The sequence below is a fragment of the Callorhinchus milii genome, unplaced genomic scaffold (genome assembly GCF_018977255.1).
Source record: "Callorhinchus milii isolate IMCB2004 unplaced genomic scaffold, IMCB_Cmil_1.0 Scaffold5, whole genome shotgun sequence".
Classification (NCBI taxonomy): domain Eukaryota; kingdom Metazoa; phylum Chordata; class Chondrichthyes; order Chimaeriformes; family Callorhinchidae; genus Callorhinchus; species Callorhinchus milii.
The window spans coordinates 68,751,278-68,773,861 of NW_024704746.1; the positions used below are offsets into that span (position 1 = coordinate 68,751,278).

General features: G+C 50.9%; 1 protein-coding gene across 6 annotated transcripts in view; it reads left to right on the forward strand.

The window, feature by feature from the left end:
• Positions 1 to 924: 924 nt before the first annotated feature.
• Positions 925 to 22,584, forward strand: part of LOC103190184 (inosine-5'-monophosphate dehydrogenase 1) — a 28,353-nt gene continuing 6,693 nt past the window's right edge. For 3 of the 6 annotated variants that reach the window (XM_007910879.2, XM_007910881.2, XM_007910884.1), the window contains exons 1-9: positions 925 to 1,226; positions 6,130 to 6,228; positions 16,608 to 16,656; positions 17,456 to 17,557; positions 18,731 to 18,805; positions 19,360 to 19,566; positions 19,801 to 19,888; positions 20,423 to 20,524; positions 22,260 to 22,459. In XM_007910879.2, coding sequence (XP_007909070.1) covers positions 1,018 to 1,226; positions 6,130 to 6,228; positions 16,608 to 16,656; positions 17,456 to 17,557; positions 18,731 to 18,805; positions 19,360 to 19,566; positions 19,801 to 19,888; positions 20,423 to 20,524; positions 22,260 to 22,459 — 1,131 coding nt within the window. In that variant the 5' untranslated portion in view covers positions 925 to 1,017. Of the gene's footprint in view, positions 1,227 to 5,291; positions 5,395 to 6,129; positions 6,229 to 16,607; positions 16,657 to 17,455; positions 17,558 to 18,730; positions 18,806 to 19,359; positions 19,567 to 19,800; positions 19,889 to 20,422; positions 20,525 to 22,259; positions 22,460 to 22,584 lie in introns of those variants that run through there. The other 3 variants (XM_007910880.2, XM_007910882.2, XM_007910883.2) reach the window with 2 other exon arrangements.

The window sequence follows — 22,584 nt, forward strand, 5'->3', positions numbered from 1 at the left end:
AATGCAAGGAATATGATTATCTATTAGTGAGACAATGCAGCTCCCCCATACCTGAGCTGGGGAGTCAGCGTGGGCCATACAAGTCCTGAGGTGGGGCTTGAACCCACAGTTTTTCGATTGCGAAGCGAGAGTGTGAGTGACTGAGCCAGGCTGAGACATGAGGTGCTGTTAGTTTCCTGGGCGCGGGGAGTGAGGGAAGGAAATAGAGTGGTGGTCGCTGAGGGCAGCGTGAGTCGGGTGGGGGGCGTTGGGGGTCTGAAGGAGGTCATACGTGGCTGTGTGTTGGGAGGTGGCTGTAGGCAGCCCTGCCCTCCGCTCCCCCAATCCACTTGTGAGGTGACGTCTGGTTATGTCAGAATAAGGCTAATCTCCTCTGGGCTGGAGTGCTTTGGCAGCAAAGGCACACAGTAATCTCAGAGCACCAGCTGAGAGCCCCCGAGAGAGAGAGAGAGAGAAAGAGAGAGAGAGAGATCTCCAGAGAGATGGACAGAGTGAGAGAGAGTGAAAATGAGAGTTGAGAGCTCCAGAGAGACAGACCGAGAGCGAGAAAGTGAAAGAGAGAGACAGATAAGAGCGATAAGAGTGAGACAGAGAGAGAAAACGAGAGAGGGTGGAGGAGAGCAAGAAAGAGCAGTCTCTATTCCATGTCACTGACGACCTTCTATTTATAGATCTCTATTTCACTGGCAAATTTGCAAATTTTTTGGCCGGGAGTTTTTTTTTAGGCGAAGAGTTGTCAGTGAGTGTCCGAGGCTCAGGAATTCGCAAAGGGAGTGGGAGAGGTCAAGGAGGGAATTTTGGGCATGAATTTCCAGTGAAAGTTTGGGGCAGTGCTGTGAGGGTGTGGATTTGCTTGCGAGCGGGCGGGTGGGCGGGAGAGGGGGAGTGAGGCCCCGTTAATACAGGGTGGGGGGGTGGGAGGGAACGGTAAGGTAAAGGGAGGGAGGAAGGGGGTGAGCGGGGAGTTTGAATGCTGGACGGGCAGGTTACCTGTGAAGGGTCTGCTCCAAGGGGGGTATGGACGGGCAGGGGTTTGGGGGTTTGGATCGAGACGGGAACGGCATTGACTACAGCACCATCGTGGGGGATATGGAGAGCCTGAAGGCCTGCACCGAGCAGCTGCTTCACAGCCCAATCAGCGGAGCCCATCACCACCTTCACGGACACGAGACTGCTGCCCAGCGCTACAGTGCCACCAGGATACAGGCTGGGTACGAGCCAGAGAGGTGAGCGACAGCGGCTCAAGCTCAGTTCATTCATGTGTGGGAGAGTGAGTGTGTGGGTGTGCGTGTGGGGTGTTTAATTCCCCCCCCCACGTCAGAGACTTTGCACTCACAGTCCAGGCTGACTGACGCTCCATGTGGGAGTGGGGAGAGAGAGCGCCCCATTGTCAGAGACGATGTCCTTCAGATAAGATGTTGAACGTCCCTCCCCGCCTGGGCCCTGTTAAGGTGGACATTTAAAGATTTCCCAGCGGCGTGGTTGGGAAAGAGAAGGGAGTCTCTCTCTCTCTCTATCCTGGTCAACAATCCTCATGAGATAAAATCACTTACTTCACGGCTGTTTGTGGGACGTTGTTGTGTGCAAATTGGCTGCCGCGTTCGCCTTCCAAAACACACAGTCACTACACCAGACAGTAACTCGCTTGACGTTACGACATTTTAGATGCTGTAAAAATGCCGGTTCTTGTGTTGGCAATGATTAGCTTGAGATTTGAAAACAACAACAACTTGCATTTACACTGCGTCCCACACGCGGGGCAGGTCCCCGGAGCCCTTGACAGTGGTGGAGCGAGACACCGAGCCAGGGGGAGGGGAAGGTAACCGTAACCACGGTCAAAGAGGAAGGTCTCCAGGCGTGAACTGAAGATGGGGACAGAAGGGGCAAGGCAGAGAGATAGAGGGAGAGTGTTCCAGAGTCTCGGGGTGTAGTGGCTGATAGCGCGGAGGGTGTGAGGGTACAAAGCACAGCGCTGGAGCCAGGCGAGCGGAGGCAGCGGGTAGTGGGTTGGGAAGTGAGTGAGTGAGTGAGTGGGTGGGTGGGTGGGTGGGTGGGTGGGTGAGTTAGTTAGTTAGTTAGTTAGTTAGTTAGTTAGTTAGTTAGTTAGTTAGTTAGTTAGTTAGTTAGTTAGTTAGTTAGTTAGTTAGTTAGTTAGTTAGAACTTGTGAGTTGCTGTAGGTCTGTAATGTTCTCTCCCTAGTCCCAGCAAGGGGAAGTCACAGCACAAGCAGCGGGAGAGGAGTGGGAGAAGAAGGGACATCAGATAACAGGGAGGTTAAAGGCAGCTCATCCCAGAGCTCACACTCACCAGGTCTCAGCCTCATCACCATAAGATAATGAATTAAGGACTACAGTGCAGCTAGCAACTAGTGATGAGAAAGTGTGTCTGTAGAGTATATATATATATATGCATACTTTACAGGTATATTTATGGGTGTGTCTGTAGAGTATTTAAGACCTACTAATTAACTAGTCGCATCTTTTCACCAACATTCATTCTAACTAACTGATTAACTGACCGTTAACTTCCACATGTTTATAATAATAATCTTTGCATTTGATATTGCACCAGATCATGTGGTTGAGACGTCTCAAAGAGCTTCACAGGATATACTGTAAAGTGTAGTGACTGTGTTTTATGGGTAAATGCAGATAACCCCCAACTCTATCCGTGCCATGACCCTCTCTGCCTTCACCCACCTCCATAATATTACCCGCCTCAGCCATTGCCTCTCCCCTATCCATGCCTTAATTATGATAATTCCCTACTCACTGGACTTCCCAACTCTTCCCTCCACAAACTGCGGATTATTCAGAACTCTGCAACTCGTGTCCTCTCCCACACTAAGCTCCGAGACTCCATCACCCCTATCCTTGCCCGGCTCTACTGGCTCCCCATCCCTCATAGAATACAGTTCAAAATCCTCGTCCTCACTATTAAAGCTCTTAATGGCCTTGTCCTGCCCTCCCTCTGGGATCTTCTCCAAGGGGCCAGTGTTAGGATCATTGCTTTTCTCTATTTATATGGATGATGATCTGGATTCTGGTATAAGGGGAAGATGGCATGGCAATAGGGAGTGCTGCCAACAATGAAGATTGTGAGAAACATCAAGGGAACACAGACAGATGAGTTTATTGGGCAGAGAAATGGCAAATAAAATTCAATGTGGACAAATGTGAGGTTCTACACTTCGGGAGGAAGAATAAGGAGAACAGTGTATGTTGGGGTAAAATATTAAAAGGAAGAGGAACAGCAGAGGGATTTGGGGGTCAATGTACATAAACCTTTAAAGCAGGTGGACAAAGCTGTCAAAAAAGCTAATGGGATCTTGGGTTTATAAATAGGGATAGAGAATATAAAAACAAAGAGGAAAAGCTTCACTTATATAAATCATTAGTTAGACCACAGCTAGAATATTGTGTCCTCTTTTGATCACCCCATTTTAGGAAGGATATCAAGGTGACAGAGGGGGCACAGAGGAGATGATTTACAAGTATGGCACAAGGCATGAGGGGTTTGGCTTATGAGCGAAGACTGGAGAAACTGGGATTCTTGCATTGCAACAAAGCAGGCCGAGGGGTGACCTGATCGAGGGCTTTAAAATGATGAGGGTTTGATAGTCAATAGGGAGACATTATTTTCACTGGTCAGTGAGTCAGTAACTAGAGGGCATGAACTTAAGATAGTAAACGAGCAAATGAGGAGAGATGTTTTCACACACAGAGTGGTTAGGATGTGGAATGCTCTGCCGGGAGCAGTGATTGAGACAGAATCCATATTAATAATAACAATAATAATCCTTGCATTTGATAGAACGCCTTATTCACAACTTTGAGACGTCTCAAAGCGCCTCACAGGATATATGGTAAAGTGAATTGATTGTATATTTTGTGGGCGAACCGCAGCATGCCAATTGCGCACAGCAGAAGGATTCAAGAGGGAACGAGACAGATACCTTAAACAGAGTCAGCTCCAGGGGTGTGGGGAAAGGGCAGAGAGCAGGGACACCAACAGATGGAGGGAGGAATGAGCAGTGACCAGAGTGAAAGGGTTTGGGCTGGGAGAAGGCAGAGGTCGGGGAGGGGGGGGTTGGAAAGAGCGCGACCGGACAGATCTGTTAGCCATTGACTTTCATTTGATTAGGTAGTGATTTGATGTTGATTTCTCTCATACTTTAATGACATATCAACATGACTCAAGTGTCAAGTGTCAAGTGTAAGAACTATCTTGGGAGGAAGATAGAAGTGAATGTGCAGAGAGAGTCAGCCAGGCAGGAGGCCATTGACAGAGTTGGCCAGGGATTGTCGGCCAGAACACCAGGAGAAAGTTCACTCTTAGTGCTCCATTGATGTCCACTGCTATCTCCCAGGTATCCCCCAGGACACCAGGACCGCTCCCTCTGCTCAGGGGCCTGCTCCACGTCCCCCAACCGGCCCACCACACCATCGCTGCCTTCAGCCTCTCTGCCCCCCCTTCAGATCTCCATCCCACAGTCCCTTCTCTTCTAGAATAGCGCCACAGGATCTTTAACATCCACCCGAACGGGACCTTGGTTTAACATCTCATCTAAAGGACAGCACCTCCGATAATGCAGCTCTCCCCATACAAACCCTCCCCCTCCATCTCCCTCACATACTCCCCCCTCTCACACACACTCCCCTCTCTCTCATACACTCCCCCTCTCTCACACACTCCCCCCCCTCTCTCTCTCACACACACACCCCTCTCTCTCTCATACACACTCCCCCCCTCTCTCTCCACGCCCCCCCTCTCACACACTCCCCCTCTATCTCTCATACACACTCCCCCCCCTCTCTCTCCACGCCCCCCCTCTCACACACTCCCCCTCTATCTCTCACACACACACCCCTCTCTCTCTCATACACACTCCCCCCCTCTCCTCACCCCCCCCCTCTCTCACACACACTCCTCCTCTCTCTATCACACACTCCCCCCCCTCTCTCACACCCCACCTCTCTCTCTCTCACACACACTCCCCCCTCTCTCTCTCACACACTCCCCCCTCTCTCTCTCTCTCACACACTCCCCCCTCTCTCTCTCACACACTCCCCCCTCTCTCTCACACCCCACCTCTCTCTCTCTCTCTCTCACACTCCCCCACCCCCCTCTCTCTCTCTCTCACCCCCCCCCTCTCTCTCTCTCACACACTCCCCCCCCTCTCTCTCTCACACACTCTCCCCCCCTCTCTCTCTCACCCCCTCTCTCTCTCTCACCCCCCCCCCCCCTCTCTCCCCCCCCCCCTCTCTCCCCCCCCTCTCAGTATGGCTGAGGAGCTGATTAGCGGAGGGACTGATTAGCTGCTGATTATTACTGTGTATACACTGTTCTCTCTGTGTCTCACACTCACAGTGTGCGGTGGTGATTATTACTGTGTATGTACTCACTGATGTGTGTATATATACACTGTACTCTCTGTCTCTCACTCTGTGTCTCTGTCTCTCTGTGTCTCTCTGTCTCTCACTCTGTCTCTCTCTCTCTCTCTCTCTGTGTCTCACTCTGTGTCTCTCTCTCTCTGTCTCTCTCTCTGTGTCTCTCTCTCTCTGTCTCTCTCTGTGTGTCTCTCTGTCTCTCTCTGTGTGTCTCTCTCTGTCTCTCTGTATCTCTCTGTGTATCTCTCTCTGTGTCTCACTCTCTGTGTCTCACTCTGTGTCTCACTCTGTGTCTCTCTCTGTATCTCTCTCTGTGTCTCTCTGTATCTCTCTCTGTCTCTCTCTGTGTCTCTCTCTCTCTGTATCTCTCTGTGTCTCTCTCTGTGTCTCTGTATCTCTCTCTGTCTCTCTCTGTGTATCTCTCTCTGTGTCTCTCTCTGTGTCTCTCTGTATCTCTCTCTGTGTCTCTCTCTCTGTGTCTCACTCTGTGTCTCTCTCTGTATCTCTCTCTGTGTCTCTCTGTATCTCTCTCTGTCTCTCTCTGTGTCTCTCTCTCTCTGTATCTCTCTCTGTGTCTCTCTCTCTGTGTCTCACTCTCTGTGTCTCTCTCTCTGTGTCTCTCTCTCTGTGTCTCTCTCTGTGTCTCTCTCTGTGTCTCTCTGTATCTCACTCTGTGTCTCTCTCTGTCTCTCTCTGTGTATCTCTCTCTGTGTCTCACTCTGTGTCTGTGCCCCACAGTATGGCTGACTACCTGATTAGCGGAGGGACAGGTTATGTTCCTGAGGATGGCCTCACAGCTCAGCAGCTCTTCGCCTGCGCCGATGGCCTCACCTACAAGTAAGTGTCTACTACAGGCCCGGGGGCCGCCACAGGCCCGGGGGGGGGGGGTTAGAGAGGCTTGGACCTGGGGGTGGGGTGTGGGTGTGAGGGAGGTCGGGTTGAGTGGCTGTGATGGAGAGGAGACGGGTCCTGAGGGTCGGGAGTGTCTCTGTCTCTGTCCCGGGTACCAAACCCCAAGACTATCGTCTCCAGGAAACTGCCATGAAAATGCTCCATCAGTGACTGTCTGTATGTGTGTCCACGTGTCTGTGTTTCTGTGTGTGTGTGTCTGGCTGTGTATGTGTATCTGTGTGTGTGTATCTGTGTGTGTATCTGTGTGTGTATCTGGCTGTGTGTGTGTGTATCTGGCTGTGTGTGGTGTATCTGGCTGTGTGTGTGTGTGTGTGTGTGTATCTGGGTGTGTGTGTGTGTATCTGGCTGTGTGTGTGTGTATCTGGCTGTGTGTGTGTGTATCTGTGTGTGTATCTGTGTATGTATCTGGCTGTGTGTGTGTGTATCTGTGTGTGTATCTGGCTGTGTGTGTGTGTATCTGGCTGTGTGTGTGTGTGTGTGTGTGTATCTGGCTGTGTGTGTGTGTATCTGGCTGTGTGTGTGTGTATCTGGCTGTGTGTGTGTGTATCTGGCTGTGTATGTGTGTATCTGGCTGTGTGTGTGTGTATCTGTGTGTGTATCTGTGTATGTATCTGGCTGTGTGTGTGTGTGTGTGTATGTATCTGGCTGTGTGTGTGTGTATGTATCTGGCTGTGTGTGTGTGTGTATCTGGCTGTGTGTGTGTGTATCTGGCTGTGTGTGTGTATATATCTGGCTGTGTGTGTGTGTATCTGTGTATATATCTGGCTGTGTGTGTGTGTATCTGTGTGTGTATCTGTGTGTGTATCTGGCTGTGTGTGTGTGTATCTGGCTGTGTGTGTGTGTATCTGTGTGTGTATCTGTGTGTGTATCTGGCTGTGTGTGTGTGTATCTGTGTGTGTATCTGTGTATGTATCTGGCTGTGTGTGTGTGTGTATCTGGCTGTGTGTGTATGTATCTGGCTGTGTATGTGTGTATCTGTGTGTGTATCTGTGTGTGTATCTGGCTATGTATGTGTGTATCTGGCTGTGTGTGTGTGTGTATCTGGCTGTGTATGTGTGTATCTGGCTGTGTGTGTGTATATCTGTGTGTGTATCTGTGTATGTATCTGGCTGTGTGTGTGTGTATCTGGCTGTGTGTGTGTGTATCTGTGTGTGTATCTGTGTGTGTATCTGGCTGTGTGTGTGTGTATCTGTGTGTGTATCTGTGTATGTATCTGGCTGTGTGTGTGTGTATCTGGCTGTGTGTGTATGTATCTGGCTGTGTATGTGTGTATCTGGCTGTGTGTGTGTGTATCTGGCTGTGTATGTGTGTATCTGGCTGTGTGTGTGTATATATCTGGCTGTGTGTGTGTGTATCTGTGTATATATCTGGCTGTGTGTGTGTGTATCTGGCTGTGTGTGTGTGTATCTGGCTGTGTGTGTGTGTGTATCTGGCTGTGTGTGCGTATCTGGCTGTGTATGTGTGTATATATCTGGCTGTGTGTGTGTATCTGTGTGTGTATCTGGCTGTGTGTGTGTGTATCTGTGTGTGTATCTGGCTGTGTATGTGTGTATGTATCTGGCTGTGTATGTGTGTATGTATCTGGCTGTGTATGTGTGTATGTATCTGGCTGTGTATGTGTGTATGTATCTGGCTGTGTGTGTGTGTGTATGTATCTGGCTGTGTATGTGTGTATCTGTGTGTGTATCTGGCTGTGTGTGTGTCTGACTATGTCTGCGTGTGTCCACGTGTCTGGGTTTCTGTGTGTGTGTGTGTGTGTGTGGCTGTGTGCATGTGTGTGCCTGGCTATGTGTGTGTGCGTGTGCGTGTGTCCACGTGTCTGGGTTTCTGTGTGTGTCTGTCTGTCTGTATCTGGCTGTGTGTATGTGTGTGTCTACGTGTCTGGGTTTCTGTGTGTGTGTGTCTGTATCTGGCTGTGTGTATGTGTGCTCCCATGTGTCTGGGTTTCTGTGTGTGTGTGTGTCTGTCTGTATCTGGCTGTGTGTGTGTGTCCACGTGTCTGGGTTTCTGTGTGTGTGTGTCTGTATCTGGCTGTGTGTGTGTGTCCACGTGTCTGGGTTTCTGTTTGTGTGTGTGTGTCCATGTGTCTGGGTTTCTGGCTGTGTGTCTGTCTGTATCTGGCTGTGTGTGTGTGTGTGTCTGTCTGTATCTGGCTGTGTGTGTGTGTGTGTCTGTCTGTATCTGGCTGTGTGTGTGTGTGTGTCCACCTGTTTACCAGCAGTAAGTAGGAACTTGGCTGTTAGTCGATTGGTGGATCACTTTCTGGGGATAATTATCCCTTCGAAAAATATATGCTCACTTAATCCACGACAGTTTGTGGGACACTACTGTGTGCAATCGGCTGCCGCTTTCACCCACAAAACACACAGTCACTACACTTTACAGTATACTCTGTGGAGTGCTTTGAGACGTCTAGAATACGCGATAATGCACTGTATCAAATGCAAGAATTATTATTATTGTCGATAACCACAGTTCACGCTGTGAAGTTAACTCCGTGTGTGAGATGTGGTGTGTGAGGCTGTGAACATGGATTTAAAGGGACAGCTTTGCATCTCCAGCCCATTCCTACTGGTGGGGGAGGGGAGGGGCTGTGTCTGTGTGGGGTCTGCGTCTCTGTCTTAGAAACTGTTCCTTCCTGTGTGTGTTTCTATCAAAATAAATGGTGATAAATGTCACACTGACAAAAATGGTCAGTGAGATGATGCAATGTTGGGAAATACAGTATAATAGCAGAGCCCAATCTAGAAAGGCTGCGGTTTGAAGGCTGTTAGTAAATCAATACCAGCAGCAACTGGTTGGGGTAAATGGCCTTTCTCCCTGCCCTGTGGCCGTGCTCGTGTTTCTGGTCTCCTGAAATCAGTGACTCGTACAACAGTTTGCAATCGCACAATACCATTCCCGTATAGCGTCTCAGACTGCCTGGCACAATGATAATAATAATTATATAATAATCCTGGCATTTGCTATAGCGCCTTATCATGTCTTCGAGACATCTCAAAGCGCTTCACAGGATATACAGCAAAGTGAATTGACTGTATACTTTGTGGGCAAAACACGGCAGCCAATTGGGCACAGCAGCGTCCCCACAAACAGTCGTGGGTTGAGTGACCAAATTATTATATTTTTTAAGGGATTGTTACCCCCGGAAAAGTGATCCGCTAATCGAATAACAACTGGGTTCCTACTGACTGCTGGTAAACAGAGGTTTGTGGAGTAAGGAAACTTGCCCAACATTTCGCCCCGCCCGGGAATCAAACCCGGATCCTCTCGCTTGCGAGGCGAGTGCTGTAACCACTGAGCTGCAGGACTGACTCCACAGTAAATAATAGTTTGGTTATTCAATCCACGATTTTTGTGGGACGCTGCTGTGCGCGATTGACTGTTTCACCCATAAAATACACGATCAATTCACTTTACAGTATATATACGTCTCAAACATCTGGAGGCGCTGTGTCAAATGCAAGGATTATTATTGAAGTTGATCCTAATTCTCACCATCTGACTTGGGTTTAAAGGTTCCTGCTGGTGAAGTTGAGCTGAGTACTGGAATGTTAATGTTAATTGAGTTTCTCTGAAGCGTGTAACTCAATAACTGTGTTGGGTGTGTGTCATGTGAGTGTCTAATCAGCATCATCTGCAGTCAGTGTCTCTGAGGAGAATCCCGTGTCCCAGAGCTGTGTGTGACATGTGGGCAGGGGGGATTGTCACAGGAACCAGACATGGAACTGTTAACCATCAGGCTTACATTGGTGCTCACTCCCCCACTGGAGCTCTCAACTCTCACCCCATCCCCTGCTCTCTCTCTCACCATCGTGTCTGTGCTGGGGCTCGCTCCCCCACTGGAGCTCTCTACTCTAACCCCATTCCCTGCTCTCTCTCTCACCATCGTGTCTGTGCTGGGGCTCGCTCCCCCACTGGAGCTCTCTAATCTAACCCCATTCCCTGCTCTCTCTCTCCCCATCGTGTCTGTGCTAATACCATCTTCTCCACTATAATTATGTATTTTAATCTTAATCTCTAGTCTTTTCCCCATTTTCATTTGACCTCAGGTCTGGCCTGGCTGTTGACAGTGAGAGTTAAAGATCTCATGCCATTGTTTACAAAGAGAGACCAGATGCTTCTGCTGTGAAGAGAAGTGACTGGCCTCCTCCTGGTCCTAACAATTTGAATGGTGCGACTGATGAGATTTGGTCTCTCAATCCACGGCTGTGTGTGGGACGCTGCTGTGCGCAATTGGCTGCTGCGATTCGCTCACAAAACATACAGTGAATTCACTTTATGTCCTGTGAAGCACTTTGAGACATCACAAAGACATGATAAGGCGCTATATCAAATGCAAGGATTATTATTATTACACTAGTACACTAGCTGCAAAACCAGCTCCAACACCTGACAGTAATTGTGAAGCACTTTGAAGCATGTGGAAGGGACCAGGCGAGTGCTTCCTGTCAGCTCCCTGATTATCTCGAGAGTTCCCCACCTCAGTTCCTCTCTGAGATGGAAGGTTAATCAGGGCAGTGAGAGGATTGGAGTGAACTTGTTTGTGGCTTTGAGTATGCTACTGTGTTTTGACTTGGCTGTTTACGGAAGGACACAGTGTTTGTTCACTTGGAGCGAGGCGAGTGCGGAGGAGGTTTCCCAGAGGATTCTCAACATATGGGACTGAGTTCCGAGGAGAGGTTTCCTAACCTTGAACACTCGAGAGTTGTTTATAAGATTATAGGTTTTGGAAGGTTTCCTTTCCATCCCACTTACAATTGTCAGCCTCTCATGTCAGCCTGACTCAGTCACAGCACTCTGGGCTCGGAGTCAGAAGGTTGTGGGTTCAAGCCCCCATGTTAAGTCTTACAACTCAGTTTAGGCTGACACTCCAGTGTAATATACTAATTAAAATAATCCTTGCATTTGTTATAGCACCTTAACATACTGTGAAGTTAATTGATTCTATATTTTGTGCCAAAACGAGGCAGCCAATTGCACACAACAGTGTCCCACAAACAGTCGTGGATAGTTACCTCCAGAAAATTTTCTAAGGGATTATTACCCCCGGAAAAGCGAATAACAACCGCGTTCCTACTCACTGCTGGTAAACAGAGGTGCGTGGAGTAAAGAAACCTGCTCAACGTTTCGTTATGTCCGGGAATCGAACCCAGGTCTCTCGCTTGCGAGGCGAGTGCTCTAACCACTGAGCTACAGGATGTCATTGGGCAGTGTCTGTGGGTAAAGCAAGCGAGAGGGGTAGGCATTACCCAGTCTCCAGCCACTTACAACCATTTGAGTATGTGCGTGCGTGTGTCTGCATGCGTGCGTGTGAGTGTGCGTCCGTGTGTGTAGTGTGAAGTGCCTTAATGAAGTTTTAACCTTCACACACTCTCCCCCTTTCCTGGTTGTGACTCATCCATTGTGGCCGCTCTTGAAAGGGATTTTGTTTCAGATTAATCAGATCTTCTAACAAATCTGATTAGCAAATGTTCCTCAGCAATTAGTGGCACAAACCAGTGACAGAGAGGTCAGGCTGGGAGATGCCATCCAGTTAGCGCTGCTGTACACAGTGTGTCTGACACCCAGCGCCTGTTAGCACTGCTGTACACAGTGTGTCTGACACCCAGCGCCTGTTAGCACTGCTGTACACAGTGTCTGACACCCAGCGCCTGTTAGCGCTGCTGTACATAGTGTGTCTGACACCCAGCGCCTGTTAGCACTGCTGTACATAGTGTGTCTGACACTCAGCGCCTGTTAGCACTGCTGTACACAGTGTCTGACACTCAGCGCCTGTTAGCACTGCTGTACACAGTGTGTCTGACACTCAGCGCCTGTTAGCACTGCTGTACACGGTGTGTCTGACACTCAGCGCCTGTTAGCGCTGCTGTACACGGTGTGTCTGACACCCAGCGCCTGTTAGCACTGCTGTACACAGTGTGTCTGACACCCAGCGCCTGTTAGCACTGCTGTACACAGTGTGTCTGACACCCAGCGCCTGTTAGCACTGCTGTACATAGTGTGTCTGACACCCAGCGCCTGTTAGCACTGCTGTACATAGTGTGTCTGACACTCAGCGCCTGTTAGCACTGCTGTACACAGTGTCTGACACCCAGCGCCTGTTAGCACTGCTGTACACAGTGTCTGACACCCAGCGCCTGTTAGCACTGCTGTACACAGTGTGTCTGACACCCAGCGCCTGTTAGCGCTGCTGTACACAGTGTCTGACACTCAGCGCCTGTTAGCACTGCTGTACACGGTGTGTCTGACACCCAGCGCCTGTTAGCACTGCTGTACACAGTGTGTCCGACACCCAGCGCCTGTTAGCACTGCTGTACACAGTGTGTCTGACACCCAGCGCCTGTTAGCACTGCTGTACACAGTGTCTGACACCCAGCGCCTGTTAGCGCTGCTGTACACAGTGTCTGACACTCAGCGCCTGTTAGCACTGCTGTACACAGTGTGTCTGACACTCAGCGCCTGTTAGCACTGCTGTACACGGTGTGTCTGACACCCAGCGCCTGTTAGCACTGCTGTACACAGTGTGTCCGACACCCAGCGCCTGTTAGCACTGCTGTACACAGTGTGTCCGACACCCAGCGCCTGTTAGCACTGCTGTACACAGTGTCTGACACCCAGCGCCTGTTAGCGCTGCTGTACACAGTGTGTCTGACACTCAGCGCCTGTTAGCACTGCTGTACACAGTGTCTGACACTCAGCTCCGTTTGTCTGTCCGTTCAGGTGAACGTTAAGGTCACCATGTTAAGCACTACTCAGAAGAGAAGGGATTTCTGACTGAGATCAACAACAACAAATTGCCTTTATGTCCCTTAAAAAAAAGTGGTCACCCAATCCTCAACTGTTTTTCGGTTGTTAGTGGATTGGCGGATCACTTTTCCGGCGATAAAAACCCCTTCAAAAATTTTTTTAAAAAATAATAATTTGGTCACTTAATCCACGACTGCTTGTGGGACGCTGCTATGTGCAATTGGCTGCTGCGTTTCGCCCACAAAATACACAGTCAATACTTTACAGTGTATCCTGTGAAGCGCTTTTAGACATCTCGAAGACGTGATGAGGCACTGTATCAAATGCAGGGAATATTATTATTATGATGATGTGGTAGTGTCAGCCAGGACTGTGTGGGCAGAATCCCAATGTGCGGCTTTGACTCTCTGGTGATTGAGCGCTGTGCTGTGTCAGCTTGTCCACCCTCCGCTCGGCGGACACCGGCTGCTTCAGGTGCCCCACACTTTCCGGCCCACCATTGGTGGACGGGCACTCAGCATCTCTCCCCCACACTCTGGAACTCTATCTCGCAATCCCTCTGCCTCACCCCCTCTCTCGCCTCCTTCAAGTGCCGTCTAAAAGACCTTCCTCTTCGACCGTGACTTCGGGCACCCTCCCAGCCCCACACCCCTGCCCTCCACCCCTCCAGACCCCAACTCCCAGCTCGGGTCCAAATCCAAAAATCCCTGACTGTCCAGCACCCTGGGACATCTTTCCAACGTGAAGGGCACTATATACAAGTGTAAGTTGTTGTTGTTGTGTGACAGGGTAGGGCAGGTGGCTGGGTTATCAGGTGGGGCAGTGGAATATGGAGAATTCCTGCTCTAGTGTACACTGTGGCCTCACCTTGTGTGACTGCAGAGCTGTGGGCCTGAGATAAGAACTGTGGCCAGGAGCCATGTACACACCCTGGCCTCTGCCCCAGCCATGGGGCCCCCCCTACTGTGAGCCACGATGTCCAGAAGGAGGAGTGGTATGAAATACAACAACATCATCATATAATAATCTCTATATTTGATACAGTGCTTTATCACGTTGTTGAGACGTCTCAAAGCACTTCACAGGATATATAGCACATACACACACACATATAATATATAATAAATATATACAGAATATAAGTAGGAACCTGGTTATTAGTCGATTGGCAAATCGCTTTCCGGGGGTAATAATCTCTTTTCAAAAAAAATAAATTATTTGGTCTCTCAATCCACGACTGTTTGTGGGGACGCTGCTGTGTGCAATTGGCTGCCACGTTTTGCCCACAAAATACACAGTCACTACACTTTCTGTAAAGCAATTTGAGACATCATCTGAACAGAGTGATGAGGCGCTATGTCAAATGCAAGGATTACTATTATTACATTGTAGTGACAGTCGTGCCCTACAAACAGTTGTGGTTTGAGTGACCACAATTTTGTTGGAGGAATTATTACCCCAGGAAAACCATCCGCCTATTAACGGATCCGTGGGGGTGGGGGGAGCTGTCTGGGTGGGTGGGGGGAAAGTGATGCTATGTGCGCGGTGAGTGGGGGCACGGAAGCGTCTGTGACTGGAGAACTCGGGCCTGTTTCTCCAGTGTGTTGTTGACAGCTGACAGAAGGTGCTGTCACACACAGCCACCACTCACTGAAGTCTGGTCTAACTCATTGTCTCTCAGCGACTCACACACTGAGGTCTCTCCCTCCGTCCCCTCCTCAAAGAGAGTGGGAGACCTTGCCATCTGCTCCCACCTACTTCAGGCCCATTCCAGGGTCTGCTATCATAATCTGTGCATTATAATTGTGGAGCAAGTGGCGGAGCGAGCGAGCCCCAGCACAGACACCATGGGGGGGAGAGAGAGAGAGAGAGAGCAGGGAATGGGGTTAGAGTAGAGAGCTCCAGTGGGGGAGCGAGCCCCAGCACAGACACCATGGGGAGAGAGAGAGCAGGGAATGGGGTTAGAGTAGAGAGCTCCAGTGGGGGAGCGAGCCCCAGCACAGACACCATGGGGGGAGAGAGAGAGAGAGAGAGCAGGGAATGGGGTTAGAGTGGCAGTGCAGTCATGATGACCTGAATGGCTTCCTATGTTATAACTTTATACCATATTGTATCTAAGTACGTGAATGAAAGAGGGAGCGGGTCTGAGGGTAGAACAGGTTGTGTGGCTCAGGGTTGAGGGGTGGCTGTGTTGCTGGTTTTGGATGATGGTGAGAGAGACAGCAGATACAGTGTTTAGCGCTCAGCGAGTGAGTGAGAGAGAGATCCTAGATTACACTAATCCCTTAAAAGGGAGAAATCCTCTGCTTTTTAACACCTTGTGACCTCGGTGATTCAAAACACGTCCCGTGTGATTACAGGAGTCCTGTCGCTCAGTGGTTAGAGGATCTGGGTTTGATTCCCGGGTCAGGGCGAAACTTTGGGCAAGTTTGCTTACTCCACACACCACAGCAGTGAGTAGGAACCCGGTTGTTATTTGGTGGTGGATCACTTTTCCGGGGGGAATAATCCCTTCAAAAAAGACAATAATAATAATCCGGTCACTCAATCCAGGACTCCGCTCCGGCACTCCTTTAGGAGATGAGGGAGAGGGGAATGCGAGCTGCCCCTCGGGGTGGAGGTGAGGAGAGAGAGCAGTGTGAGCCGGGCTGTGAGAGCACAGACACTGCTGTCGCTCTCCTTTATCTTATCTTATCTCAAGCCAGTAAATGTTTCTGCTGTGTGTTATTTTCACACTCCGCTGGGGACGATTCATATGGGGAGAGGAACACTATTTGCAGTCCGCTCCGCCTGTATTTTGGCTGGAGGAGTGGTGGCCTTGGGTGGGGTAAGGGGTGGGGTGTGAGTGGGGTGCTGTGGTTCATGTCCGTGGGTGGGGTGAGGGTGGGAAGAGGAGCTTTCTGCCCCGCCCCCCGCTGGCTGCCCTGGGGGTGATTTCCCTGCGAAGGGGTGGGTGTCTGTCTCTGTGTGATGGGGTGTGTGTTTGCGTGTCTGTCTTTGTGACGGTGTGTGTCTCTCTGTATACACACAATTCAAGATCCTCACCTACAAGGCCATTCCCGGCCTCGCTCCCTCCTACCTCTCCGACCTACTATCCCCCTCCCTACCTGCCCGTACCCTCCGTTCCTCCGGCTCCGGTCTGCTCCACATCCCCCGCCCCAACCACCCTACCATCGGTGGCCTTCAGCCTCTTAGCCCCGAGGCTCTGGAACTCCATCCCCAGTGCCTTCGCCGCCTCCTCCCTTTCCTCCTTCAAGGCCGGTCTCAAGACCTTTCTCTTTGACTGTGCCTTCAGCTCCGCTCTCGACTCTCTACCCCCTCCTCGCTCCCTCCCTTCCCTCCCCTCACCCTGACCATTTCCCCACTGCTCGGGTCCTGACCCAACTGTACAGCGCCTTGGGACGTCCTCCCGACGTGAAAGGCGCTCAATAAATGGAATCTTGTTGTTGTTGTTGTATACAGGGACGATGGGGGGATTCCTGTGTGATGGGGAGGGGGGGAACTGTCCACTTGCCCCCCAGTAATCTCTCTCTCTCTCTCTGTTCTCTTCTCAGTGATTTCCTGATTCTTCCCGGGTTCATTGACTTCTCAGCCGAGGAGGTGGTGAGTGAGCGGAGAAACAGGTTGTTGCGTTGTTGAGGTGGTGGGGAGGGAAGGATCTAACCACTCCTATAGTGTGCATGTGTGTCTCCTTCCCCCACGTATGTAATTCAGTGGTTAAAGCACTCGCCTCGCAAGCGAGAGGACCTGGGTCTGATTCCCGGGCACGTCAGGGCAAAACCTTAGGCAAGTTTCCTTACTCGACATGGTACATCTCTGCGGGTTAGTGGTGATCCCTGGTGGTGTTAATCTGCGTTACTCTATATATAATCCCCAAACCCTCTGGATAAGATTCCAGCCTGCAACTCGCTCTAGGGGTGTGTTATTCTACAGCTAACCCCTTAAAATAAATAACAAAATAAAATAATAATGCGGTCACTCAATCCACGACTGTTGTGGGGACACTGCTGTGCGCAATTGCCTGCCATGTTTCGCCCACAAAATATACAGTCACTGCACTTTACAGTATATTCTGTGAAGCGCTTTGAGACGTCTCAACGTTGTGATAAAGCGCTGTATCAAATGCAAAGATAATTATTATATACCCACAAACCCTCTGGATCAGATATCAGTCTGTAACTCAATCTAGGGATGTGTTATTCTATATGTAACCCCATCCACCAGGATAAGATTCCAGCCAGCCACTCACTCCTGAGGATGTGTTACATGCCCCTCCCATTAGTAATTTGTCTTGGCTCCCGTGTACTGTGAGATTGTGTGCTGGGGGGAGTTGTTGGTTTTGTTGAGACAGCGGGAAATGTGAGGCTGTTTATCTGTGTGTTTGTCTCCCCCTCACTTGCAGGACCTGACCTCTGCCCTCACCAAAAAAATCACTCTGAAGACCCCACTAATCTCCTCTCCCATGGACACAGTGACCGAGTCCAGCATGGCCATCGCCATGGGGGTAAGTCACCGCACATACTCAGTGGTTAGAGCACTCGCTGGGCTGGGCAAAACCTTAGACAAGCTTCCTTACTCCACACATCTCTGTTTACCAGCAGTAGATAGGAACCCAGATGTTATTCGTTTGGCGGATCACTTTTCTGGGGGTAATTATCCCAGCCTCATCCAGCTGTACAGGCTGTTTGGACCTGTTGTCTAAGCTGGAGGTCCGTTGTCTAAGCTGGAGGTCCGTTGTCTGAGCTGGAGGTCCGTTGTCTAAGCTGGAGGTCCGTTGTCTAAGCTGGAGGTCCGTTGTCTAAGCTGGAGGTCCGTTGTCTAAGCTGGAGGTCCGTTGTCTAAGCTGGAGGTCCGTTGTCTAAGCTGGAGGTCCGTTGTCTAAGCTGGAGGTCCGTTGCCTAAGCTGGAGGTCCGTTGCCTAAGCTGGAGGTCCGTTGCCTAAGCTGGAGGTCCGTTGCCTAAGCTGGAGGTCCGTTGCCTAAGCTGGAGGTCCGTTGCCTAAGCTGGAGGTCCGTTGCCTAAGCTGGAGGTCCGTTGCCTAAGCTGGAGGTCCGTTGCCTAAGCTGGAGGTCCGTTGCCTAAGCTGGAGGTCCGTTGCCTAAGCTGGAGGTCCGTTGCCTAAGCTGGAGGTCCGTTGCCTAAGCTGGAGGTCCGTTGCCTAAGCTGGAGGTCCGTTGTCTAAGCTGGAGGTCCGTTGTCTAAGCTGGAGGTCCGTTGTCTAAGCTGGAGGTCCGTTGTCTAAGCTGGAGGTCCGTTGTCTAAGCTGGAGGTCCGTTGTCTAAGCTGGAGGTCCGTTGTCTAAGCTGGAGGTCCGTTGTCTAAGCTGGAGGTCCGTTGTCTAAGCTGGAGGTCCGTTGTCTAAGATGGAGGTCCGTTGTCTAAGCTGGAGGTCCGTTGTCTAAGCTGGAGGTCCGTTGTCTAAGCTGGAGGTCCGTTGTCTAAGCTGGAGGTCCGTTGTCTAAGCTGGAGGTCCGTTGTCTAAGCTGGAGGTCCGTTGTCTAAGCTGGAGGTCCGTTGTCTAAGCTGGAGGTCCGTTGTCTAAGCTGGAGGTCGGTTGTCTAAGCTGGAGGTCGGTTGTCTAAGATGGAGGTCCGTTGTCTAAGCTGGAGGTCCGTTGTCTAAGCTGGAGGTCCGTTGTCTAAGATGGAGGCCCTGATCACTGCTTTGTTTCCTGCAGCTGATGGGGGGCATTGGAATCATTCACCATAACTGTACTCCCGAGTTCCAGGCCAACGAAGTACGGAAAGTGAAGGTGAGGCATCAGCAGAAAGCTTCAGCCACTACGCCCCGAAACTATGGAACACTCTTTCTCTATCCCTCCCTCCGCTTTGCCCCCTTCCTTCCCCAACTTCAAATCGCACCTGAAGACCTACCTCTTCGACGGTGCCTACAGTCACCTCCCCCCAGCTTGGTGCTGAGCTCCGCCACCGTCGAGCGCTCCGGGACTCTACGCTGCGTGGAGGGCGTTGTGTCAATGCAAGTTCTTGTTGTGTGAGTTGTGCCCCTGTGTGGCCCAGTCATCTTCGACTGCGCCTTCGGTCACCCTCCTGCCCCCACCCTCCCTGCCCTTCACCCTCTTACCGCCACCCTCCCTGCCCTTCACCCTCCTACCCCCACCCTCTCTGCCCTCCACCCTCCTCTCCCTACCCTCCACCCCTCCTGTTCCCAACTCCCAGCTCGGGTCCAAATCCCTGACTGTCGGGCATCTGGTGACGTCCTCCCGATGTGAAAGGCGCCGTGTAAATGTCACTTGTTGCTGTTGTTATCATGGCTTCTCCCCTCATTGTCAGCCATGGTCTCTTACAGAAATTCGAGCAGGGGTTCATCACGGATCCCGTGGTCATGAGTCTCCACCACACGGTCGCCGACCTCTTCGAAGCCAAGATGCGCCACGGATTCTCCGGCATTCCCATCACGGAAACGGGAAAGATGGGAAGCAAGCTGATGGGTATCGTTACCTCCCGGGATATCGACTTCCTCTCCGAGAAAGATTACGACATTGCACTGAGTGAGGTAGCTCTTTGTTGCAGGTTTATATATAGTGACAGACCTGACCTAGAGCGTAAGGAGTTCCAGCACAGACACGATGGGGAGAGAGAGCAGGGAATGGGGTTAGAGAGCTCCAGTGGGGGAGCGAGCCCCAGCACAGACACGATGGGGGAGAGAGAGAGAGAGCAGGGAATGGGGTTAGAGTAGAGAGCTCCAGTGGAGGAGCGGAGTTGTCTGTAACGTGTTGCTTGTCCTCAGGTGATGACAAAGAGGGAAGATTTGGTGGTGGCCCCGGCTGGTGTGACACTGAAAGAGGCCAATGAGATCCTCCAGCGCAGCAAGAAAGGTACTGCCTGCCACGGGGTGTGGGGGTGGGGGGGCGCTGTGGGAATTCTATATTGAGGAATAATCCCCATCTCCTCATCACAACATCCAGCTGCTTTGTAAATAATTCCCGGTTTCCTGACCTCAACCACCCTTCCTGCCAACCCTGTCCCAGTCAATATTTACCCTCTGGGTAAACAACCACTTCCTGGTGTCTGTCTGTCCTGAAATTACCTCGAATCCCTCTGTGTTCTCTTGTTCTGCTGTGTCCCAAAGTATTGTTCTGAGTATATTTTTTCAATCCTGTTTAACATCTTGGCACTCGCCGGGGGGGCACTCATCAGTCGGACCCTCGCTGGGTTGGCACTCGCCAGGCGGGCACTGACCAGTCGGGCTGGCCAGAGCTCTGTAGTATTGTGTCTGGGGATCTGAACACAATTGACTTAACAACCCAAATCTATTTTGCCCACAAACACACAGTCACTACACTGTGAAGGGCTGTGAGTCTCGCTGACGGGATAAGGCATTGGGTCAAATGTAAGGATTATGGTACCAGGAAGAAGCAACAATGGACAGTCACAAAGCACGGAGCGGAGTGGAATAGAGCGTGGGAGCGGGCCACCAGCAGAAGGATTGCACTTCCCGCTCAACACTGCCGGTAGGCGGAGCGGAGCTCCGGGATGGGTGGGGGGGCCACTCACTGCTGTCTGTGCCTAACGCTACACAGCCCCCCGGCCCTGGTAATCAGGAGCCGGTTTACTCCTCGTGTGTGTGTGGTTTTTATTAATACAATAACTTCCAATAATCCCATTAATTATCTCACATGCTCACATCCGAGCTACTTCATTCCCTGTTGCTCCTCTTTCGAGTGGACTAACCCTCCCTCCTTGCATGTGTTTGTGTTATCAATACAATTAAAAACCTTGGCCCATTTCTGATCAGTCTCCTTCCAGTGTTGGGTTCAAAGAATCTTCGATTGATCAACATTAAGTCCCGCAGCTCAGTGGTTAGAGCACTCGCCTTACAAGCGAGAGGACCCGGGTTTGATTCCCAGGTCAGGGTGAAACCTAAGGCAAGTTTCCGTACGCACACGCCTGTTTACCAGCAGTCAGTAGGAACCCGCTTGTCAGTCAAATGGGGAATTGCTTTCCGGAGGTAATAATATAAGAATCCTTGCAGTTGATATATCGCCTTATTGCATCTCAAAGCGCTTCACAGAATATATCGTAAAGTGTTGTGACTGCGTATTTTGTAGGCAAAACGCAGCAGCCAATTTCGCACAGCAACATCCCACACAGTCATGAATTTAATGACCAATTCTTTTTAAGGGATTATTACCCTCAGAAAGCGATCCGCCAATCGACTAACAACTGGGTTCCTACTCACCGCTAGGCCAACAGAGGTGTGTGGAGTAAGTTAACTTGCCCAAAGTTTCACCCCGCCCGGGAATCAAACCCAGGTCCTCACGCTTGCGAGGCGAGTGCTCTAACCACTGAGCTACAGGACTAGTTATTATAGGTTTCCCATTGATTCCCCGTGCTGTAAGGCTGAGTCGTTGTCACAGAGTTTGGGTTTGCTGAAATTAAATTTAATTAGATCATTGGCAAAAGAACCAGAGGGAAGACATGGGGACATTTTTTGCCCAGAGAGTTGTTACGGTCTGGAACCCACCGCCGCCTGAAAGGCTGGTGGAAGCAGATTCGATAGCAGCTTTCAAAAGGGAATTGGATATGTACAAAAAAAGGAAAAAACGTGCAGAGCTATGGGGTTGGAGCAGGAGGGCGGGACCGGTTGGTAACTCCTTCAGAGCGCCAGCTCAGGCTCGATGGGACGGTTCTGTGCGTGGCTCTGTGCCTCTGACAGTGGCGGTGTGGTGTGTGGGTGTTTGTCAGTGGGACAGACCGGAGAGGTTGAGCCAAACTTTGAGACATTTCTTACCTGAGCGTTGCTGTGTTACCTGAGTTACTGAGGGTTAATGTCTGCTCTGCATTGCCTGTATTTTACCAGCTCGCTGGTGTGTTTACTTATGCCGTACCCCCTCCTTCCCCCCCCCCCACCACCCGGTACCTGACACTAACTGTGTGCTGGGACTGGAGATTATTCATCAAACTGGGGCCTGATTCTCTTTCTCTGGTGTGTGCCCCTCTCTCTTTCTCTCTCTCTGTTTCTCTCGTTCTCTCTCATTTTTGGGCTCTGATTCTCTTATGTGTTCTCTCGCGTTCTCACTCTTTCTCTCTCACCCTCTCTCTAACACACTCACTCTCTCCTCCCTTTCTCTCCGTCTCACATTCGCCCTCTCCCTCTCTCTCTCTCCCTGACAAACACTCCCTCTCTCCCTCTCCCTATTGTTCCATCCCTCTCACACACTACCTCTCTGCCTCCCTCCCCGGTAGGGAAGCTGCCAATAGTGAATGACGCTGACGAACTGATCGCCATCATCGCAAGGACTGACCTAAAGAAGAACCGTGACTATCCTCTGGCCTCCAAGGATTCCCGCAAACAGCTGCTGTGTGGGGCGGCCATTGGCACCCGAGAAGACGACAAGTACCGGCTCGACCTGCTGGTGCAGGCGGGGGTGGACGTCATCGTACTGGTCAGTCTGTCTGTGTGTGTGTGTGTGTGGGGGGGGGTCGCGTATGTGGGAGAGGGGGGCCTGTGTGTGCCGAGGAGGGAAGCGTCGTTCAAGATCCAGCCGGGGTTTGACCTCCTGACTCCCTG